We start from the raw sequence: 18101 nt of genomic DNA on the forward strand, positions 1-18101 counted from the left end.
TTCAATTTAACTTCAAGTCTGCAAAACATACACTGCGTGTATTTTTTTTTTTAAATCAAACAAAGCCAAAATGAAGAATTCTTAGAAAAATGTATTATACCCGATTTATGTGCAAAATAGCAAAACCATTGGACTATTTTCATGATTTAACAATTATTTCACTGCTTTAGGTGAAAACTGAAGCGTATAGGGAGGTATGTCATCATGACTGATCGCCACCATTTTTGTTTTATTGCATTTTTTTTTCCTATTCTTAATAAAAGGTTGCATTATAATGCCTTTTGTGTTCATGTGATGTATGCACGTTTAATGTACGTCATTTTATACTGATATTGTGTTAGAATTTGGTCAACGTTTTAAATGTGTCACAGTAATAAAGTTTCCCTGTATTTGCAGTAAAGCCCCAAAATTTTCATTGTTTTCTTGACTCTATATTATTTCCCCGGGGGAGCATGTACTGTAACATCAACGTCACTATCATTCCAATTTAGAGTTAAATACTAATTTGATAAATTAATACATTTTGCTAGTGCTTTGTGACTTATTATAATTATTCTTTGCCAGATTGTTGAGGCCGTAGTTGCCCACCTCTATATCACACATGCACTCAGACTGAGTTTGAGTGATTTTACAAAGAGGAATGGAGGTGGGTATACAAAATCTCCCCTCAGAGGGGCTGAAAGCAAAGGCACGCCACACTTTTCCGATGTTTTCATTTTGACAAGAACACACCCATCCCTGTGCTGAGATATGATGGTGGCTGCCTCATGCTGTCGGAGAGCTTTTATTCAGCAGGGACAGAGAAGCTGGTCAGATTTGACTGAAAGATTGTGGAGTCAGGGGGCTGATATTTATATATATTTATTTGAAACCCATGTGATATCTCCTCGACTTCAAAACGATGCACCACTCTGTCTCGGTCTACTGCATAAAAATCCCCCAAAAAACATATTGAGGTTGTGTTGCATGTAATGAAGGGGTGTGCATACTTTTACAAAGTATACTTTTGAAGTAAAAAACTAAATACATAAATAAAGCTTCATGAATATTCCTTCAGCTCACTCTCACTTAGAAAGTTGCTGTACCTTTAATGCACAAAAAATGCACGAGTCTCCCAGACAGAAATGCCCCGGTAGCTGCCTCAAGCTGCGTCTGAAGATGTCCAGATGCCACAGGACCTACAGAGAGGAAGCAAGAAGCTGGTTAGACTTAACTTCCTATCTCAAATACAGAGGATTTCCTACGATCTAATCAAGCAAACGGCGTCCAAAAATAACCCCCCACTAAGTTATATTATAAACAACCACAAGCGGAAGATTGTTTTTGTTAAGAGTGAATAATCTCATTATGTAAGAGAGCCAAACATCCCTGGGTATTCTGTGATATGCATGACATTCAAAGTAATGTCTCCAAGGTCTCAGGATGCGCTCTCGTGTGGAGAAAGCCAGCCAGAAGCGACGATCATCTCCAACCAGCTCATGGGTTGCCTCGGCCTCTGAGTCACGGTCTTCTTTGAGACTGACCTAACTCCTGACGGCTGCGATGAATCATCACCAGCCAGGGCTCCAGTGGTCAAAAGCAACCTTTGAGTACATTCATAAACGGCTGGAAAACTGACAGATTTAGACAGTGACTAAGCCCCTGAAATATCTACAATAAAAAGACAGTTGCAGGGTGGAACATGTTGCACCGCAGCGCAAATACATTAAATAAGCCTAGAAAAGTTTGGAGCCGTTTTCATCTATTTTTTTTTTTTTTTAACATTAGTGTTTTTTAGTTGGGAGGGGGGTTAACTGCAGATTCTAAATAAACAAAGGCCTTGAAAGGACACACCCTGTGTGGCCAGTTCTTAGAAAATCCTCCTTTTCCGAGCTTCACAGCCTGTAAATGCATTCCAAGCCCCAGCGAGCCTGTAGATTCTTGGTTTTCACCCGTTTCTTTGTAATGGTTTCCAGTTCTGTCAAACTCTTGATCCCTTGCATGCACGCCACCTATCATGATGTCAGTCCAGAATTTTAAGGGTCAGTTTTTATTCCAAGTCTGTTAAAGTCAGAGTAGAGCGGTCAGCTTGTGCCACTTGAGTCCTCATTATACGATTGTTATCCTAGTGCAAAGATCTTCCTCTTCTCTTAACTCCCATTTGGTGAAAGAAAGTTTTTGTTTGCTTTTACAATCTGCTGGCTTCTTCTCTATGACCATGATCATCTTGATTCAAGTCAATTAAACTCAGAAATACTTTAATAATCCCAAAGGGAAATTAAATATTGGAGTAACTCATAGGGGTTTCTTCAGCGAGTTGTTGTAGGAAGGATCTCCTGCACCGGTCTGTCTTACAACGGGTCCGGAGAAGCCTCTGACTGAAGACACTCTGATAAAGAAGATGCTTAGGGTGGCCCATGATGTTTTTCATTTTAGAAAGAATCCTGCTTTGCAAAGTCAGCTCTGATACTACCTTGTTCAAACCTGCATTGGCACGCGTAAATGAGGGAAGATTTTGATAAAAACTTTCAAGGAGGCCAAGAATCCACAATGTTATGTTTCGCAAATAGGTCAAAGTTTTGTCAAACCAGGTATATATATATATATATGTATGTATGTGTGTGTAAAATTGAGGTGCTGCAGTCTGTCAATGAATCCTGGAGATTTTTACATTTCGAGCACATTGTGGTCAGATTTTAACATCAGTTAAAATGGTTAAACGTTGACTGTGGGGGAAAAGTACAATTCAGACACACATAATCCTGAAGTACAGGAGTATTTCTTTCCCAAAACCTCATGAGAAGCTGAATACAACAGTAACCAACGAGAACCACCCCGTGTTCGTCTGTATGACAGTAACGAAATCTCTGTTCACAAACACTGTACGCTTCACAGCCAAATAAAGGGTAATACTTTATCGCTAGTCCTGCTGTATTTGGTGTTCTGGATATGTGCATGTTGCAACATCTGGTTAAATAAGCTGAAACATCTGCTGCAGTAACTATTTCAAGTTACTAATATACATTTTAAGTTGGGTATTTAAAATCAGGGTTTAAAGTCAATTTGTCCGTGGTTACCTTGAGATAATTTTACCAACTTCCTGTACGACTCATTTGAACTTTTTTTCCCTCGCCTTTTTTGCCTTCATGTTGGCAGATAAGGCAAAAATGCCTCCGTTAAGGCTGTGGGCTTCGCTATCACTGCCATTAACAGTGTCTTTGTTGTAGAAGGTCAGATCTAGCTGGGGTACACTTTTGCATGGGCGGAGCGATCTTACAGTCGGCGCAACGTGAAATAAATCAAACTCCACGTTCTTACAGATTTTTCAAGACTGCATAGGAATCCGGTCTAACTCATTTTTCCTTCTGTTTACAGGCCTGAAAACCTAAACTAGGCCTTTATTGTTTCTTACAATACAATCAATCTGCTATTGTAAACTAATTAAATAAATTCCTTTGTTTTAGGAAGTAATCCTTTAGAGGTTTTAGAATATATATATCATTAATTTCTTGAAGCGTATATGGCCAACCAGACTTTAAAAAAAAAAAAAGCTTAAAGCTTAGCCCTTCCTGATGACAGAATAAGCACAAACATGCAAAATGCAGTCTCGGACCTAAGTAAAGCCAAATCCAAGACTTCTTGGCCAAGCCAGATATTTGCCTAATACTCTTATGCTTTCGCTTCATGTCCTCATTGGTACCAAGACGTGCTCCACCTACCTGCACAGCACTGTTAAGGAAGCAGCTGTTCTGGCCCGGCTCGTTCAGCAGTCCCTTGGTCGGGGCCAGAGACATCATGCTCCCGGGCTGGTAGGACTGCCCAAGATTGCTCCGCTGCTTCCTGAAGAACTTGACCCATGCCATTGATTAGCGGAGTCCGCCTTCAGACCGGTGGGATAGTCAATTAGATGGAGGATAAGGCAGGTTGTTGCTGGGATCAGATCCGATTCAGGCCCGGCAGTCTGAGGCTAGGTTATTCCACAAGCTGCTGCAGCTGCCCGGCTACACATAGGACTCTGGTAAATGTCGGCAGCTCACAAAGAAGCTTTATTTTGTCTGCAGCTTTAACAATCTTAAATACTAAAAGAAAAATGGTAACATCCAAAGTCAACGTGAAAGGGGGGGGAGAATTCACAATTCAAGTCTTTGTATGGGCAAGGCTTTAATGTCGAGTTGTCCTTTTACTTCTGAGAAGATGCACTTTCAACACGCCGAAAAAGAGTTCAATCATCCTTTAAAGTGGCTGGACAAAGCTTCAAGCTGCTTTCAAAAGGGGACGGTAGGCCTGTCAGCAAGTTCGCCCACATGGTGCAGACTTCCAGCCGAGGTTACTGCTCCTTTCCAGAGGTTTTACCCGGGTAAAGCAGAAAACATGTGCAGCCTGTGTGAGGAAAAAAAGAGAGCGTTAGATCCAGAGGTCAATGTGCAGCTCATTAACAGTGTGAATTCAGTATTTTAAGGCCTGTCCAACCGAACCCAGCATTTTAAATCTGTGGACATTTTTATTACTTTTGTTGCCTAATGAGATTCCCTATTTAGTATTTATTCAATTTCCTATGAAATATAATAACTAGCTTACAGGTTTTATGAGCCAAATCTGGTTTTGACAGATTCTAATTGCTTCAGAAAGTAAGAGACAAAAGATGCTTTCATAGGGATAGCATTTTTTGAATTCAACAGATAATTAAACAACTACAAAAATATCTCAAATTATACATCAAAGCATACTATTATCTCATTTTTATGAAATTCACAAAGGTGTCACAGTACATGTTGCTGTTTGACGTGTTTGTAGACCAAAAATAGCGAAAGATTTTCTTTGTATTAGATCTGCCAATCACTGATTAGAGGCAATTTATGGTTGATGGATTGGTGCAACTCTGCCTCTAGACAAAAGAGCTCAGAGTCAATTGTTAACAGAAGCCAGTCACCATTAAAAAAAAAAGGTCCCTAATCAAACCTTACCACCAGAATTCATTTTATACAAGATTTAAAAAAATCTAGCCAAAACAAAATCTCTTGAAAGTCACCCAATTCACCATTTTTGGAGGTGTAATTCAAGACATCAAAAAATAAAAGTCTATTGACTCAAGAAGTATCAATATCTGCATCTTGTGAGCAGCTCTTACAAAAATCTGCAGTGAATGTGTATAGAGGTTCACCAACAGACTGTGCTGAGAGGTTTGATGGATGAATACGTTTGTGCTGAGTAAGGCAGTGGAAGCTGTGTCTGGGTTATTACATTAGGGAATGCCCCAAGAGATTCATGGAGTCACAACTTGTGATTTTCCACAGGTTTTATTGTGCCTTTAAAGTTTTTTTTTAGCTCATCTCAAGGGTATATGGAAAACTGATCTATGAAAGTCATGGTAAAATATTGAAAACGTACAAAGCAGAAAGAAAGAAAAAAAGATGGCTATGTGTCAGTTTGTTCTATTGTAAAGTAATTTCTCCATTTGTGTATCAGTTTGTCTTGGTAGTAATTTGGTGAATTATGGACAAAGATTTTGATAAAAATGTTAATTTCTTCCATGTAATTGTATATTTTTCCTAGAGATTTCCTAGAGATCGGTGATTTTGATCCCTGTATAAGCATGTCAACTTCAAAGCAATATGAGAGACAGGTATGTAAATTATTGATTAAGGAATTAATCTAAAGTATATTGATCTTATCAATTGACTAACGATTAATGGATAAGCGCCAGTTTTCTTCAAAACCTGTCTTCTCTTGTATCAAGATGGATTTTCCATAAAATGAAGAGAATTTTTTTTTTCCCCGAATGGGTTGAATTTAGAAAGAGGCACATCATTGCATTAACAATTTATTGTGCCACCTACATTAAAAATGTACTGAATAAACAAAAAAATTGGTTTCTACATATATTTTTTATTTATTTATTTTTTTCAACCACTGCCATACCCTAATTTCCCCTTTGTGGGACATTAAAAGGTATTTCTAATCTTTATAACATATAACTAAACAAGAACCTATTAGGTTACAGAATAGAAACAAAAAAAAAATAAAAGAATGGAACACTCTTAAAATTCTCATTGAAAGCACTCACCATCAACCGTGCCTATGGCATGTCACAGAATTTTGCTTTTCGGTCATTACATCCTTGCCTGCTGAGCACATCAGTAAGTTTTGGTTGAGAAGTTGACTCTGCTACGCCATGCAGCATGGCCAAATAGGAGCTATTTAAGTGGTAGCTAAAGGAGCTTGTTCAGTGTTTATGTTTAAAAACAAACCCGCATAAAGAGCATTTTGCATCCTTGTCATCATTAAACAGTTTAAAATAATCCCACAACAGAATGCTTCACCTGGCCTCCACCATGATTATTTTTTCTCTTACAATTGTTGTGGTTTGGCTCCGTTTTAGGATGAGTTGTGGTGCCCTCTTGTGGCTGGCAGCCACACTACAACACCAATAGGTCTATAAACAGACGTTATCAGTTAATCGGAAAGAACAAACTTTAACCTAACCTTTAACCATTTATCAACAATTAAGTAAGTTGATTATTTCCATTCCTAATTAGAGATCGTGACCCTTGATCACACCACAATAACAGTAACATTCAGCTGTTGTATATCACTTCTAATATTCACATTTCCTGGCGCCAAACCAATGTGGGAGCAAGAAATCCGCTGAGGCATACACATACACAATGCCTCCAAGGCTGGTACGAATCAACATTTTGTGCATATACAACAACCCCAAAGAGGTATAAATTGGCCGATTCCATCTACAATAAGCTACAAAGAAGGATAAAAATGTACCCATTCTATGAGGGAAATGCCGCCAAGCTGGGTACAAATTCACACTAAATATGCACAATTCACCCTTAAGGCTGACATGAATAGACACATGCTAAATACAAAAGACCTCCCAGGTTGAAGAATACCGACAGTCTAGATACAAAACGCCCTTAAGACGGATTGGAATTGATGTTTGATGCTTTATACCAGAGCCTCTGAGGCAGAAAAACTGACAAAGGGTCAAATTGACAAAATGCTCTCAAGTCATAAACCAAATGATGGATGGATTGAAAGCATCTCCTCAGTGGGTACAAATTGACACAGTGTGTTGATGCAGGGCTAGATACCAAAATTAATAAATGTTAATAGGAACTGATATTTAAGAAATGCTCCCATGGTTGGTAGATGATCACAGAGGTTACATACGAAAGGCCTGACAAGATGGGTATGAATCGTTTCTTGGCAGCTACAAAACAACTCTGCAACATTTAACTCAGTTAACAGTGAAAAGGAAAAGCACAAAATAGCTAAGGGGCGAGCTGGCCAGCCCCCAAAATAATTTTCCCCATTTTAATCCACCCAATTAATCGGAGATTTGTTTGTTTTCAATTAGCTGCACAATAAAACGTCCTTGTTTACTTGTGTTAACACAAAGGTTTCTGTCTAAACCTGCTGAACAACCATGTCCTGGTGGAATTTCAGGAATCCTAAAAGGATCATTGGGTTGCCACAATGTGTGCATAAATCCTGCAGTTAATGTCACAACATGAAGTTTAGTATTTACACAGCAGGATTAGCATTTAAACAGGCGCTTAAACCAAACTGAAAGGCTGGGCAGTCTCGATGTCTGAACAGCAGTAAAGCTGCCGCTCCAAAGCAACAGCATTGCTCAACAATCCCTAAAGCTCAAAGTTGCTCAAGGGTTTTAAAATAGTTTCAGTCGAGGGGGGAAAAAATGTGTACAAACTACCTGTGCAGTACAGTGGTGATGTCAAATGTTCTTTTGCTGGTATCAGTGTGAGGCAAGTCTTCCTTAAGCTGAGCCATCCACCATATTGCCTCAGAATGGAAACAAAAAAGCAACTACCCGAGGAGAGCTTGGAAACTTATGTTGTAATCACACATTCCTGAACTGGGAATAAATAGCAAATATTACACAAATATTCAATATACTCTATGGGATTGAAACAGGACTCACCAGGGAAGAAGAAAACAACGCGAGACATCATTGTGCTGACATAACTCAACGTCAAACTGATGGCACAGAGAGTGATGCCAGCACATGTTTTGTGTTGTGATAATGCTGACAACAGCCAGAACGCGTATAGCTCTTCCTTTTATGAGTCTGGAAATGTTATTGCATTAAAGTGGTCTATATGAAAACCTGCCAGCCTCAGTTACATTATTTATATCAGCCTCTTTGTCTCAGCAGAGCAGACACTTGCTAACCTCGTGGCAGTACCATTGTCATTCATTTGAAGGCTCATGCCTTATGGATATGGATATGGATACTTCGCAATGCCATTACATTTGTTTGCAACAATTAAACTGGTCAGAATGCATTCCACAGTAAACGTGATATGCATGCCGTTTTTGTTAGCATTGCAGCACAGATTTGCTAACTTGCTGCATGCGTTTGAAGGACTAACAGATGAAATGGAAGAAAATAATAATAATGCACCCGACATCTGGCCAGGTGTCTGTGCCAACATACTTCCGGTTTTCCATATTCTTCTTGTTTGATCATAAAACAAGCACTTTAAAAGTAAATTAAAAACCGATCCATTGTATTCAGATACGAAGAGAAATATGATTTGTGGCTCTATGTTTATTAGCCTAGGTGGAGAAAGTGGCTCTGCTGGCTGGTGACAACATTGTTCAAATGCCAGGTTTACGTCACTGCCCAATGGAAGCCAAAATGGCTGCAAACACCCTTCCGTTTCAAGTCCAAGGCGTGAAAAATGAAACACTTTTCCTGGGATTGATTTGTCTTCAAACAAACTTATCCTCATAAGTCCGCACATATTATGTTTCCCCCCCTAAAACGCCCGAACTTCATTTCCAGATGTTACTATAATGAGCCTTACCTCACATAACACCAATTTGTTTTTATGCATTTGACCTGCATAGCAACGTATTTAAACTCAGATTGTGTTCAATCTTTTTTTTTCAGCTGCGTCTACGTGCCAAAATATTATTTTTGTCTCTGTATTTCAATTCATAACGTTCTAAGCATTCACGTGCAAAAATCTGGTTCGGCTACATGCAGGTACATACCTCTGCAGCAGAAGTGTCTGATATGTGACAAGAAAAAATATAAACACACACACACACACACACACACACACAAACACACACACATGGGTAAACCAAAAGGAAAACACACTGCTCAAACAGCAAAAGCTAACCCAGAAGAGGTAAGTGGAAAAAAAAAAATGATCCTACAGGTGTGACTTGCAAATAAGCTTTGTTACAATAAAATCGGAAACATTAAAGGAGGACATATCAGGCTTTTTAACGCCTTCCTTTTTACATTTAAAAAATGTCTGAATTCCTCGTTGTTTTAGCTCCACTGTAACTCTTTTACCCAAGTTCTGAGGTGTGTCTGAGAGCAACATGTTTTGGTGCCGTCTCTTTAAATGCAAGGAAGCACTTCAGGTCGCAGAGCGTACCACTCAGCCCTACTCAGCCTTTTTTGTAGTATGCTGGGGGACGGTGTTGTGTGGGTTAACACACCTAACTACCAAACATATTTACTTTATTCACTTTTAGCATTGGCTTACTTGAGCTCGGACTACAAAATTGCGGCGTACGAATGGCGGATTGGTGCAATTGGTAAGCCATGGTTGTTAAAAATAACAAGTTAAAACTGAATGGCTTGAAAAATATGACCCTAAAAGAATATAATGATATCTAAGTAGTAACTGGACAGATTGAATTCAAATTTTCTAATAAGCTAGAGACTCCAAGTACACAACAAAATATATTTAAGTACTATAAAAGTGGATTGTGCATGATATGTCCCCTGAAAATAGGAACAATGTAGCAGAACCACAAACCTACCAAGACACGACCATACACCTAAACTGAGAGGTAGAGGAAGGAGAGGATTAATAGGAGAAGCATCAAAAGGCCTCATGGTAACTCTAGAGGAGCTGCAAAGATCTATAGCTCAGTTGAAAGAATCTGTTAAAAGGACAGCTATTATTTAGGGTACTCTATAGATCTTGCCTTTTATGGCGGGTGACACCGCAAGAAGGTAATGTTCTCCTCAGATGAGACAATGAGTTAATAACCTAGCACATTACATCAACCTGGACATACTATTAAAGTCCATGGAGGTGGAAGCATCATGGTGTGGACTTTTGTTCAATGGTGACAGGACAGTCGGTCGGAGTTCATGAGAAAATACAACTAAACACAAAGCAATCCTGGAGGATAAAGGCAGAGCCAAGCACGGAGAAGCAGCATTCAGTTCCTATGCGTCACTTATCTGGAACAAACTTCCAGAAAACTGTACAAGTGCTGAAAGCCTGAGTTCTTTTAAATCAGGATTAAAAACACATTTGTTTAAGATTGTCTTTGACTGTTCTACTTAAACTGTTCTACTGAAACATCATTAGTTTAAGTTTGTAGTCCAACTGTTTATAAAATCATCAATATTTGCCTTTAGCTTCAATTACTCTACATTTCTCTACATTTAATACAAACATTTTTCTTACTTTATTCTGTTTTTAACGTACCTGTGTTTTAATCATGTAAAGCACTTTGCGTTGTCCTTGTACTGAAATGTGCTAGGCAAATACATTTTTCTCTGCCACTGCCTATACTGCAAGTTCTTGTATCCATCTAAACCGGGTCGTCGCATGAAACGTTGTAGCTTGATGATGTAAATTAATACTTAAATCTGTAGACACACCACTTTCGTGCTGCTTCGTGTCAACCTGATCAGAAATGTGGAGAATCTCTTGGAGAAAGCCCAAAAAGAAAATCCCTTTCTCTTCGTGTGAGCAGCCCCGCAGGAAGCCCAGGCTTCCTTCGGTAAACAAAGGCTTTTTTCAGACTTGTCAAACCCAGGGACGACTTATATCCCCCCCTCGCTCCACTTGTCATAAGGAAACAGGTACGGCTGACACTTGAAAGTGCCCAGCCAGAGTGAGGGGAGTCTCAGCGACATCGCCAAACACTGAAAGAGTCTGTCAAATATGGAGAAATATGGCAGGAAGGCACGGGGGTCTTGCGCTATGATTAATCTATCAGAGATCTGTTGATGGATTGCCTCATTAAGGAGAATCCAATTGATCTCCTTAATGTGGTAATGCCAGAAGCTGCTGATGAATCAATCTGCGGTTAACTGAGTCACACTTATTCGATGTCATTATGAAGTGAGAACACAAACACGTCAAAGAGAGGAAGAAGCACATGGTGTACAGTACTTAAATGCCTTTACTGCAACCATTCAGCTTTAGCAGTGGCGAAAGTCAACAATTCAACCAAATAGATGTTTTTTTTTTAAAGTCTTTTACTGTTATAATTAAAGCAACTTTGTGATGTCTGTATATCACTTTATTGTTTTAACTAACGACTTCTATTAAACTAGAAATTTACTAGAAAGTAAAGCTTCCTCAGAGGCAGCTAAATTCAACAGTTGCTAAAGTTGAGGGTGACAGATCATTAAACTCAGTGCAGAACAATCTGGAGAAACTATTTGTTCACCGGGTACCTGGAGGCTCTGTCCCAAGAAAAAAAAAAAGAAGAAGAAGCTAAACAGGTTTTACTAGTTTTCTACTAAATTGCCCTCCCCAAATCCGCAGCATTCCCGCTTCCACGTTCAGTTCATTGCGCAGTTTCCCAACACTGAAGTCACAGTCGTTCCACTGTGAAATGTAACAAATTACAACACTTTGTGCGTATCATTAAGCCCCAACAACCTGTAACACATGCTTCTCATTTCAGGGGCAGGCGAACTTCTCAGAAGTCTGAATCATTTGTTCAAAGAGGGGAATGAAGTCGTGTTGTTCTGGTTTTCACTTCACAGAATCCTAATTTTCTGGGAAGCTTTTAAAGAAACAACAATAAAACCAGACTCTGAATCTTAAAAGAAAAATCATGAAAATAAAAAACAAACATAAGAGGAACCGGTGAAAATCTCTTAATTCCCTTCAGAGAAATATTCTAGTATTCGGGGAACAAAGCAGTCCTCCTTTTCTGTGTTGGCTTCCTGCTCAAAACGCCAACAGCTCTCCAGCGTACGGGTCGCCATACCCGGCTTTGGAAAACTGAACCGGCCACTCAAACCACCCAGAGTCGACCATTATTTCTCACGGCCCACAGAGGAAAAGACAGAACAAAAGCAGTTCTCCCAGTTCCAGGAACCCGCTCTTGAGTAAAAGTTTTGACTGAAATACAACATCCTCCTGTCTGCTGCTAGAAGCACTTCCTTGAGGTCGGCTAGTTGCCAAGAAATATCATGTGGGATGACCTCCAATCCTTCAGCTTTACACACCCTAAAAAAAAAAAAATCTTTAACCCTTTACAGATATTTTACTTTGACACCATAATGCAGTTTCACATTGTGGAGAGCTTCCTCGTCCAACCCTTCCGTGAAAACATGAAATTACACTATCAAAACTTTTTTTTTTTAACCCAGTAGTGGAGAGCATAATATGCAAAATGGCTTTGCTACCTGAAAGGGAAACCACCACGCTTTTTAGGGAGACGTTTTCAAAAAACATTTAAAAAAAGTTAAACTGAGCGTGTCTGAAGGTAAAATAAACAGCCGACTGCTGGCTAACTAAAGAGGCAGATTACCCAGGTAAATACCTAATTGTTACCCTGAGTCATAGCTTTAAAACACAATCTGCATTTCTTAGTTGTTCAGTTATAAATGCTTTATCATCCTAAGCGCAGTAAGATGGAAGAGAACATGAGGTTTTTCCCTTTTGTGCGCACACTAGCCTGGAGGAACGTCTCGCATGAACTGGAAGGAGCCTCTTTTACCTTTTTTAATTGATTATTGCCATTCTAATACTCCCAAATTTTTGTTACCCTAAAAAAGGAGTGTCCAAAGTCTGGCCCAGGGGCTATTTGCAGCCTCTTCACAGATTTTGTGTGGCCTCCCAACCACATTCCATGAAAGATTCGGCCCACCAGCACAGGTAGCTGGTGTAGATGGAAAATTACTTATTTATTTTTAAATAGGGAAAAATATTACAAAGATAAAATCAATTACAATTATTTATACATCTCTCTCCTACATTGAATGTGACTAATTTGTTTAATTAAAACGATCCAATCTTATAGAGCTGATTAAGGGAAAAAAAAAAAAAAAAAAAAAAAATCACAACTTTTTTTTACAACTTTTTATAATGTCCGCCAGTATAAAAACGACATGTTACAAATGTTCTATATTTTCAAATGAAAAGTCACTTTATGTTGGACTATTTTGGTACCATGCTCAGCGAGCAGGATTGTAAGAGATGACTGGGAACACTTTGAATCATCTTGTTACTGAAAAGCGCTTTATAAATAAACGTGCCCTCCCTTGGGACCTTAGTCGTCACCAAATCATAACTATCTGACGCCATTTACATAACCCTAAACCCAACCCAACTGGTGGTTTGAGAGTAATGGAAGGAAAATTAATCTGCAATTTCACAACCTCCCATTTTCTGTTCTCTACATAAAAAACTGCTGTTTTTAAACAGTATACCAAATTACTGTATGTTGTGAGCACTGTAGCTGAAGTCAAATTCCCTGATTGTGCTCACATGGCCAATCACAGCCAAATAAAGCTGATTTTGGAAAGATTTTCTGCCCTACCATCTCAAATATAAAAAGGTGTGAAGTTAAAGTATTAGACTGGAGTTGTGTACTTTTGGTCAAGTGAGACTTGAGCGATTTTTGCAACATTCCTGGTGGTTCTGGTGTGAAACAAAGGAAGAATACTGTATGTGCGAAAGAATCTTATTCACACTGTTCAATATGGTGGAGGACCCGTTCCTCTTTCAAGGCCGGAGGAACCTTCATAGGGTGCAATGGTGTCAAACATTTTGAAATACCAGGAAATTTAAAAAGAAATATAACACTCTCTACCAGAATAAATAAATAAATAAATAAATAAATAAATCATTATTGAGTCTTTAAGCAAAATAATGTTCCAAAAACAAAAATCAAACCAGTAATGGTTCATTGGCCAAAATCAGACTCGTATCCAATAGACAAATCAGCAAAGAGAGCTAAAGACAGGAGAGAATAAGGGAGGACCCTGGAAAATCTAGAGATTCTTCTCTCTGTAAGGCACAACCTTGTGAAATGTTACAGGAGAAGATTGAGTGCTGTATCATCAGCAGAAGGGGTTTGCTGTATTGACAGCAGAGGTGCTAATAATTATGTCACAGCTGCCTTTGAAAAAAATATTACTTCTTAAAATAGAAGGGTTTTGTAGCATAAAAAGATACATAACTCAGGGGGACGACAAATGTTATTCTACATAACGAGCACTTTTATTTCAGAACAACATATCTACTTATTTTCATATTTTACTATAGAAATATATGTGCCTTTTGTATTGTTTTCTATGTTGTTTTGAACAACTTATTTTAAACCTTTATGTGGAGTCTGTGCTGTTTTCAAATGCAACCAATTCAAAGTCTAAATTCTAAACTCAAGACTAAATGAGGATTTCAAGATTGATCTTTAAGATATTTATGACATTTATGAAACTATTTAACCTGAAAAGATGAGTGACGGGGTGACTGTAGACACAACTGTATTCTCACCAAACTCCACTTTTATGTATTACTCCAATAATAATAATAATAATAATAATAATAATAATAATAATAATAATAATAATAATAATAATAATAATAATAATCATCATAAAACTATCCAATATATCTTACAGCTATAATGATATTAGCGAGTCAAATGAATATTTTTAAATAATTTATTAACCATCATTGCTATATTTATTTATTTCCACAGCATAAGTCTACCATAAGTACCTATTTTACCTGTCATGCCTTCTTGTCACCTATCAAAGTACCAATCTGACAAAATATATGTGGCACAACTTGTCAAAACTACTCCTTTCAAAAAGAAGTAAAGTCCATCCACCTAAAGTGGATGTTTACTTCACAATTAGGACACCGTACCTGGTAAGTGTGTGCTTCTTTCAGGTACAACTTCTCAACATGCTTCCAAACAAAGCTGTGACAGAGGGCTTAAAGAGTCTAAACTGGTTCGTCAGCATGCCACTATGTGTTTTTCCACTGTATGAAATCTTTACAGAAATGTTCAAAAACAGACCAGGATAAAGTAGGAGAGTCCAGGACGCTTTAATGGCTGAGGATCCTATGGTTTCATCATCATGACTTTACTTTGTTTAAAGAAAACTGTTCCGGGCTCTCCATAATGGGAGTAAACTGAACCTCTTTACGTGCTGCATATGAGATAAGTGTCTGCTTTGAGTCCTGAATGAGGTCATTAAAAGATAAAACATCTCACCACAACATAATAAAAGTTGTGCAATCTCAGTCTGCTCTCAATCCACATCAACACATCACTATTTATTCTGATTTTACATGGTACAAACCGGCACAGAAAAGTAGATATTTGAGCCGAAACGCATAACGTATTAATAAAGATTAGAAATGTTTATTTAGTGAGACATATCTGAGAAGAATATGGGCCTAAATGAGCCAACCTAATTTTTTGTAGCCTTAACATAAGCTTTTAAACATTAACACCAAATGTCAGGATGCATAGGGGACACACAATGTGTCCTACATAACACACTAAATATACCTATTAAAGAAAAAGGACTAAAAATATATATATCTAAACTCTTTAATTGTGCTGCTTATGCATATAACTTGCATATGCATCATAATTTACCCAGGTGATAACATTTTAGTAATGTTAACACTATAGGTGCTGAGATGCACGTAACTTGCGTAGGCATCTCTAAAATGAGAGTAAAACATACTTAGATATGTGTAGTAGCTTGTTTTTAACTAAAACCTCCAATATGTGTATAAAAACGCACTACAATTGTCTAGTAAGATAGACTTAAACTTCTTTATTTATTAAAAGAAACTAAAATAACACAACCTAAATGCCCATGCAGGCAACGCTAAATGATTGATTCGCGTACGTAACTTGCGTAGGCGTCCCAACATTGCGTGTAAAACCATTGCAGCGCGTTGGTAGCTGTTTTGAACGAACAACGTGTTAATAAACGTATTACAGCTACTTGCTGAGATAGTTTTCTATGGAGGAATATATGGGCCAGATACGAGACAAATGATGACCTAAACACCTTTCGGGCTGCTTACGTACATTACGCACGTCTACCTATACATATGGACCCAACATACCTTGTTACGGTAAAACATACATCAAGGTTAACATTATCCCCCCTTTTCACTCCAATTACGATGATGCCTTAACGTTGAACGTACTTTAACGCACCACCGTTTTTCTTTTAATTTGCGTACGCAACTTTCTTAATAATTAGAGTAAAAACAACAACAACAACAACGCGACACAAGCGCGTCAGCTGGCGACTTTCAGACGCATCCCCCCCGAGATAAACTTGGACAGAACATACTGTCAAAATGACTATTTCTGTAAACATTTCCAGTGGAAATGTTGAAACTTGAGAAGCGTCGCGTTTAAACGTGGCTGACCTACCTGTGCTATAGGCCTACCTGGTTTCACCTGAGCTCCAGGTACAGCCTCCATTTCATTTCCGCCCCCACGTAGCTACCGCTGCGACACATCAGCTAAGGAAAGTTTCGACAACTGCAAGAGTAAGAAAAATAAAATAAAATAAAAAAGGCACTCACCTCTACGAGAGCAATCTGTCCAACTTAGAAGCGACCATATCCGTTAAAGTGTTTATTAAAAAAAAAAGCCGATAAGCGGAAGGACTCTCTGGATAAATGTGTGTCAAGACGCAGAGAGAGAGAGAGAGACGCTGGAAAAGTACTCCACCGGTCCGGGAGAGACAAGGAAAAAAAATAAATAAATAAGAAGTGTTGTTTTACAGCGCTGGAAGTCTCATGTGACTTCCACTTCGGACACGTCTCACTCAGCCACGGCTGCGTCGCGGTCCCCCGGGGTGAAGCACAAGCAGCAGCTGCGAGCGGTGGCGGGGTTGAGAACTGACTGGTCGCTGCGTCGACTTCGACACCTGAAATACTGGATTAGAGATGTTTTCAGAGCTGAGATGTCAAACCCCGCCTCTTCCACAACACAGTTCGCCCTGCAGTCTGCCATGCTGCTGCTGCTGCTGCTCCTACTGCACACCGCTGCCACTGCTACTGCAGGCTGGGCTTCCACACACTACTGTAGTACTGGCAGCCTTGTTAATGTTGCTTTACGAGCGCCGGGCTCCGCAGTTTGTGTCCCTCTTATACTGCGGAGTGTAGGCTGCTGGTCTGTGGCCCCTCAGGCTGCTTCACTGGCGCCCATTGTTGGCACATAGTCATTCTGCTTAAAGTTTTTTTTTTTTTTTTCTTCACATTTTGTCCCGTTACAACGTGGGGAAATTTGGTCAATTTCAGTGTTTTATTGTAATTAGATTTTTTTTTTTGCTTGGCTACAAAAGTAACCATTTATTTTGAATCATTCCAATCTGAAAAGTGTGGAGTGCACATGAATTAAGTATTACATTGGTGCCCAAAACAAAATCCCCTGCAACTCTATAGGACTTTTCTAAAAATGATGTCAAATTGCTAAATTTAGAACAGCCCGGTGCCCATCCACTGCGGCCATTTGCGGAAGTGGGTCGAGTAGCCAAAATTGTACACAAGTTAGAGTAGCACTACTTGACTATATTTTTACCCAAATAAAAGTAAAAAAAAAAAAATAGCCAACCAAGGGATTACTTAAGTTAGAGTAAACTTTATTCAGTAAGAAGGCTACTCAAGTACTGACTAGCTAATCATAGCATCTCACTTAATTATTATTTTTTTTAAATAATTAATCGGACAGACAAAAATATAAAGTCATCTACAGATTCTGGTATTCAAAAGACTGAAGTAAAAACATATACAAAATAAATAACAATTACAAATAACAAATTCAGACAGGAGAAACTTTTCAAAATCCTTTTCTCAACATAAAACAAAACCAGCTTTTACAGTATAGTGCAAAGTACTTCCAATGACAATATCTATTGTTTACTGCTTTCACTTGACCTCCAAACTGATCAAAGAACTCAGCAGATAACAGAAAATAACAATGAAAAGACAAAGGTTGTGTACAAACAGGAAGTCTCACTTTAACAAAAACTAGGTGAGTGTCTCTGCTGCATTTTTGGTAAGAAGGAAAAAAAATCAGTTTCTACTTAATGA

The 18101-nt window shown here is 38.6% G+C and overlaps 1 protein-coding gene across 1 annotated transcript in view; it reads right to left on the reverse strand.

Moving 5' to 3' along the window:
- LOC105927924 (inactive ubiquitin carboxyl-terminal hydrolase 53) overlaps nucleotides 1-17079 on the reverse strand; it is a 44059-nt gene extending 26980 nt beyond the window's left edge. The window contains exons 1-3 of the mRNA XM_012864933.3: nucleotides 16590-17079; nucleotides 3699-4359; nucleotides 1086-1178 (exon numbers count right to left, since the gene is read on the reverse strand). Coding sequence (XP_012720387.2) covers nucleotides 1086-1178; nucleotides 3699-3842 — 237 coding nt within the window. The 5' untranslated portion in view covers nucleotides 3843-4359; nucleotides 16590-17079. The remainder of the gene's footprint in view (nucleotides 1-1085; nucleotides 1179-3698; nucleotides 4360-16589) is intronic.
- Between the last annotated feature and the right edge of the window lie 1022 nt (nucleotides 17080-18101).

Source organism: Fundulus heteroclitus, chromosome 14, assembly GCF_011125445.2.
Source record: "Fundulus heteroclitus isolate FHET01 chromosome 14, MU-UCD_Fhet_4.1, whole genome shotgun sequence".
Lineage (NCBI taxonomy): Eukaryota > Metazoa > Chordata > Actinopteri > Cyprinodontiformes > Fundulidae > Fundulus > Fundulus heteroclitus.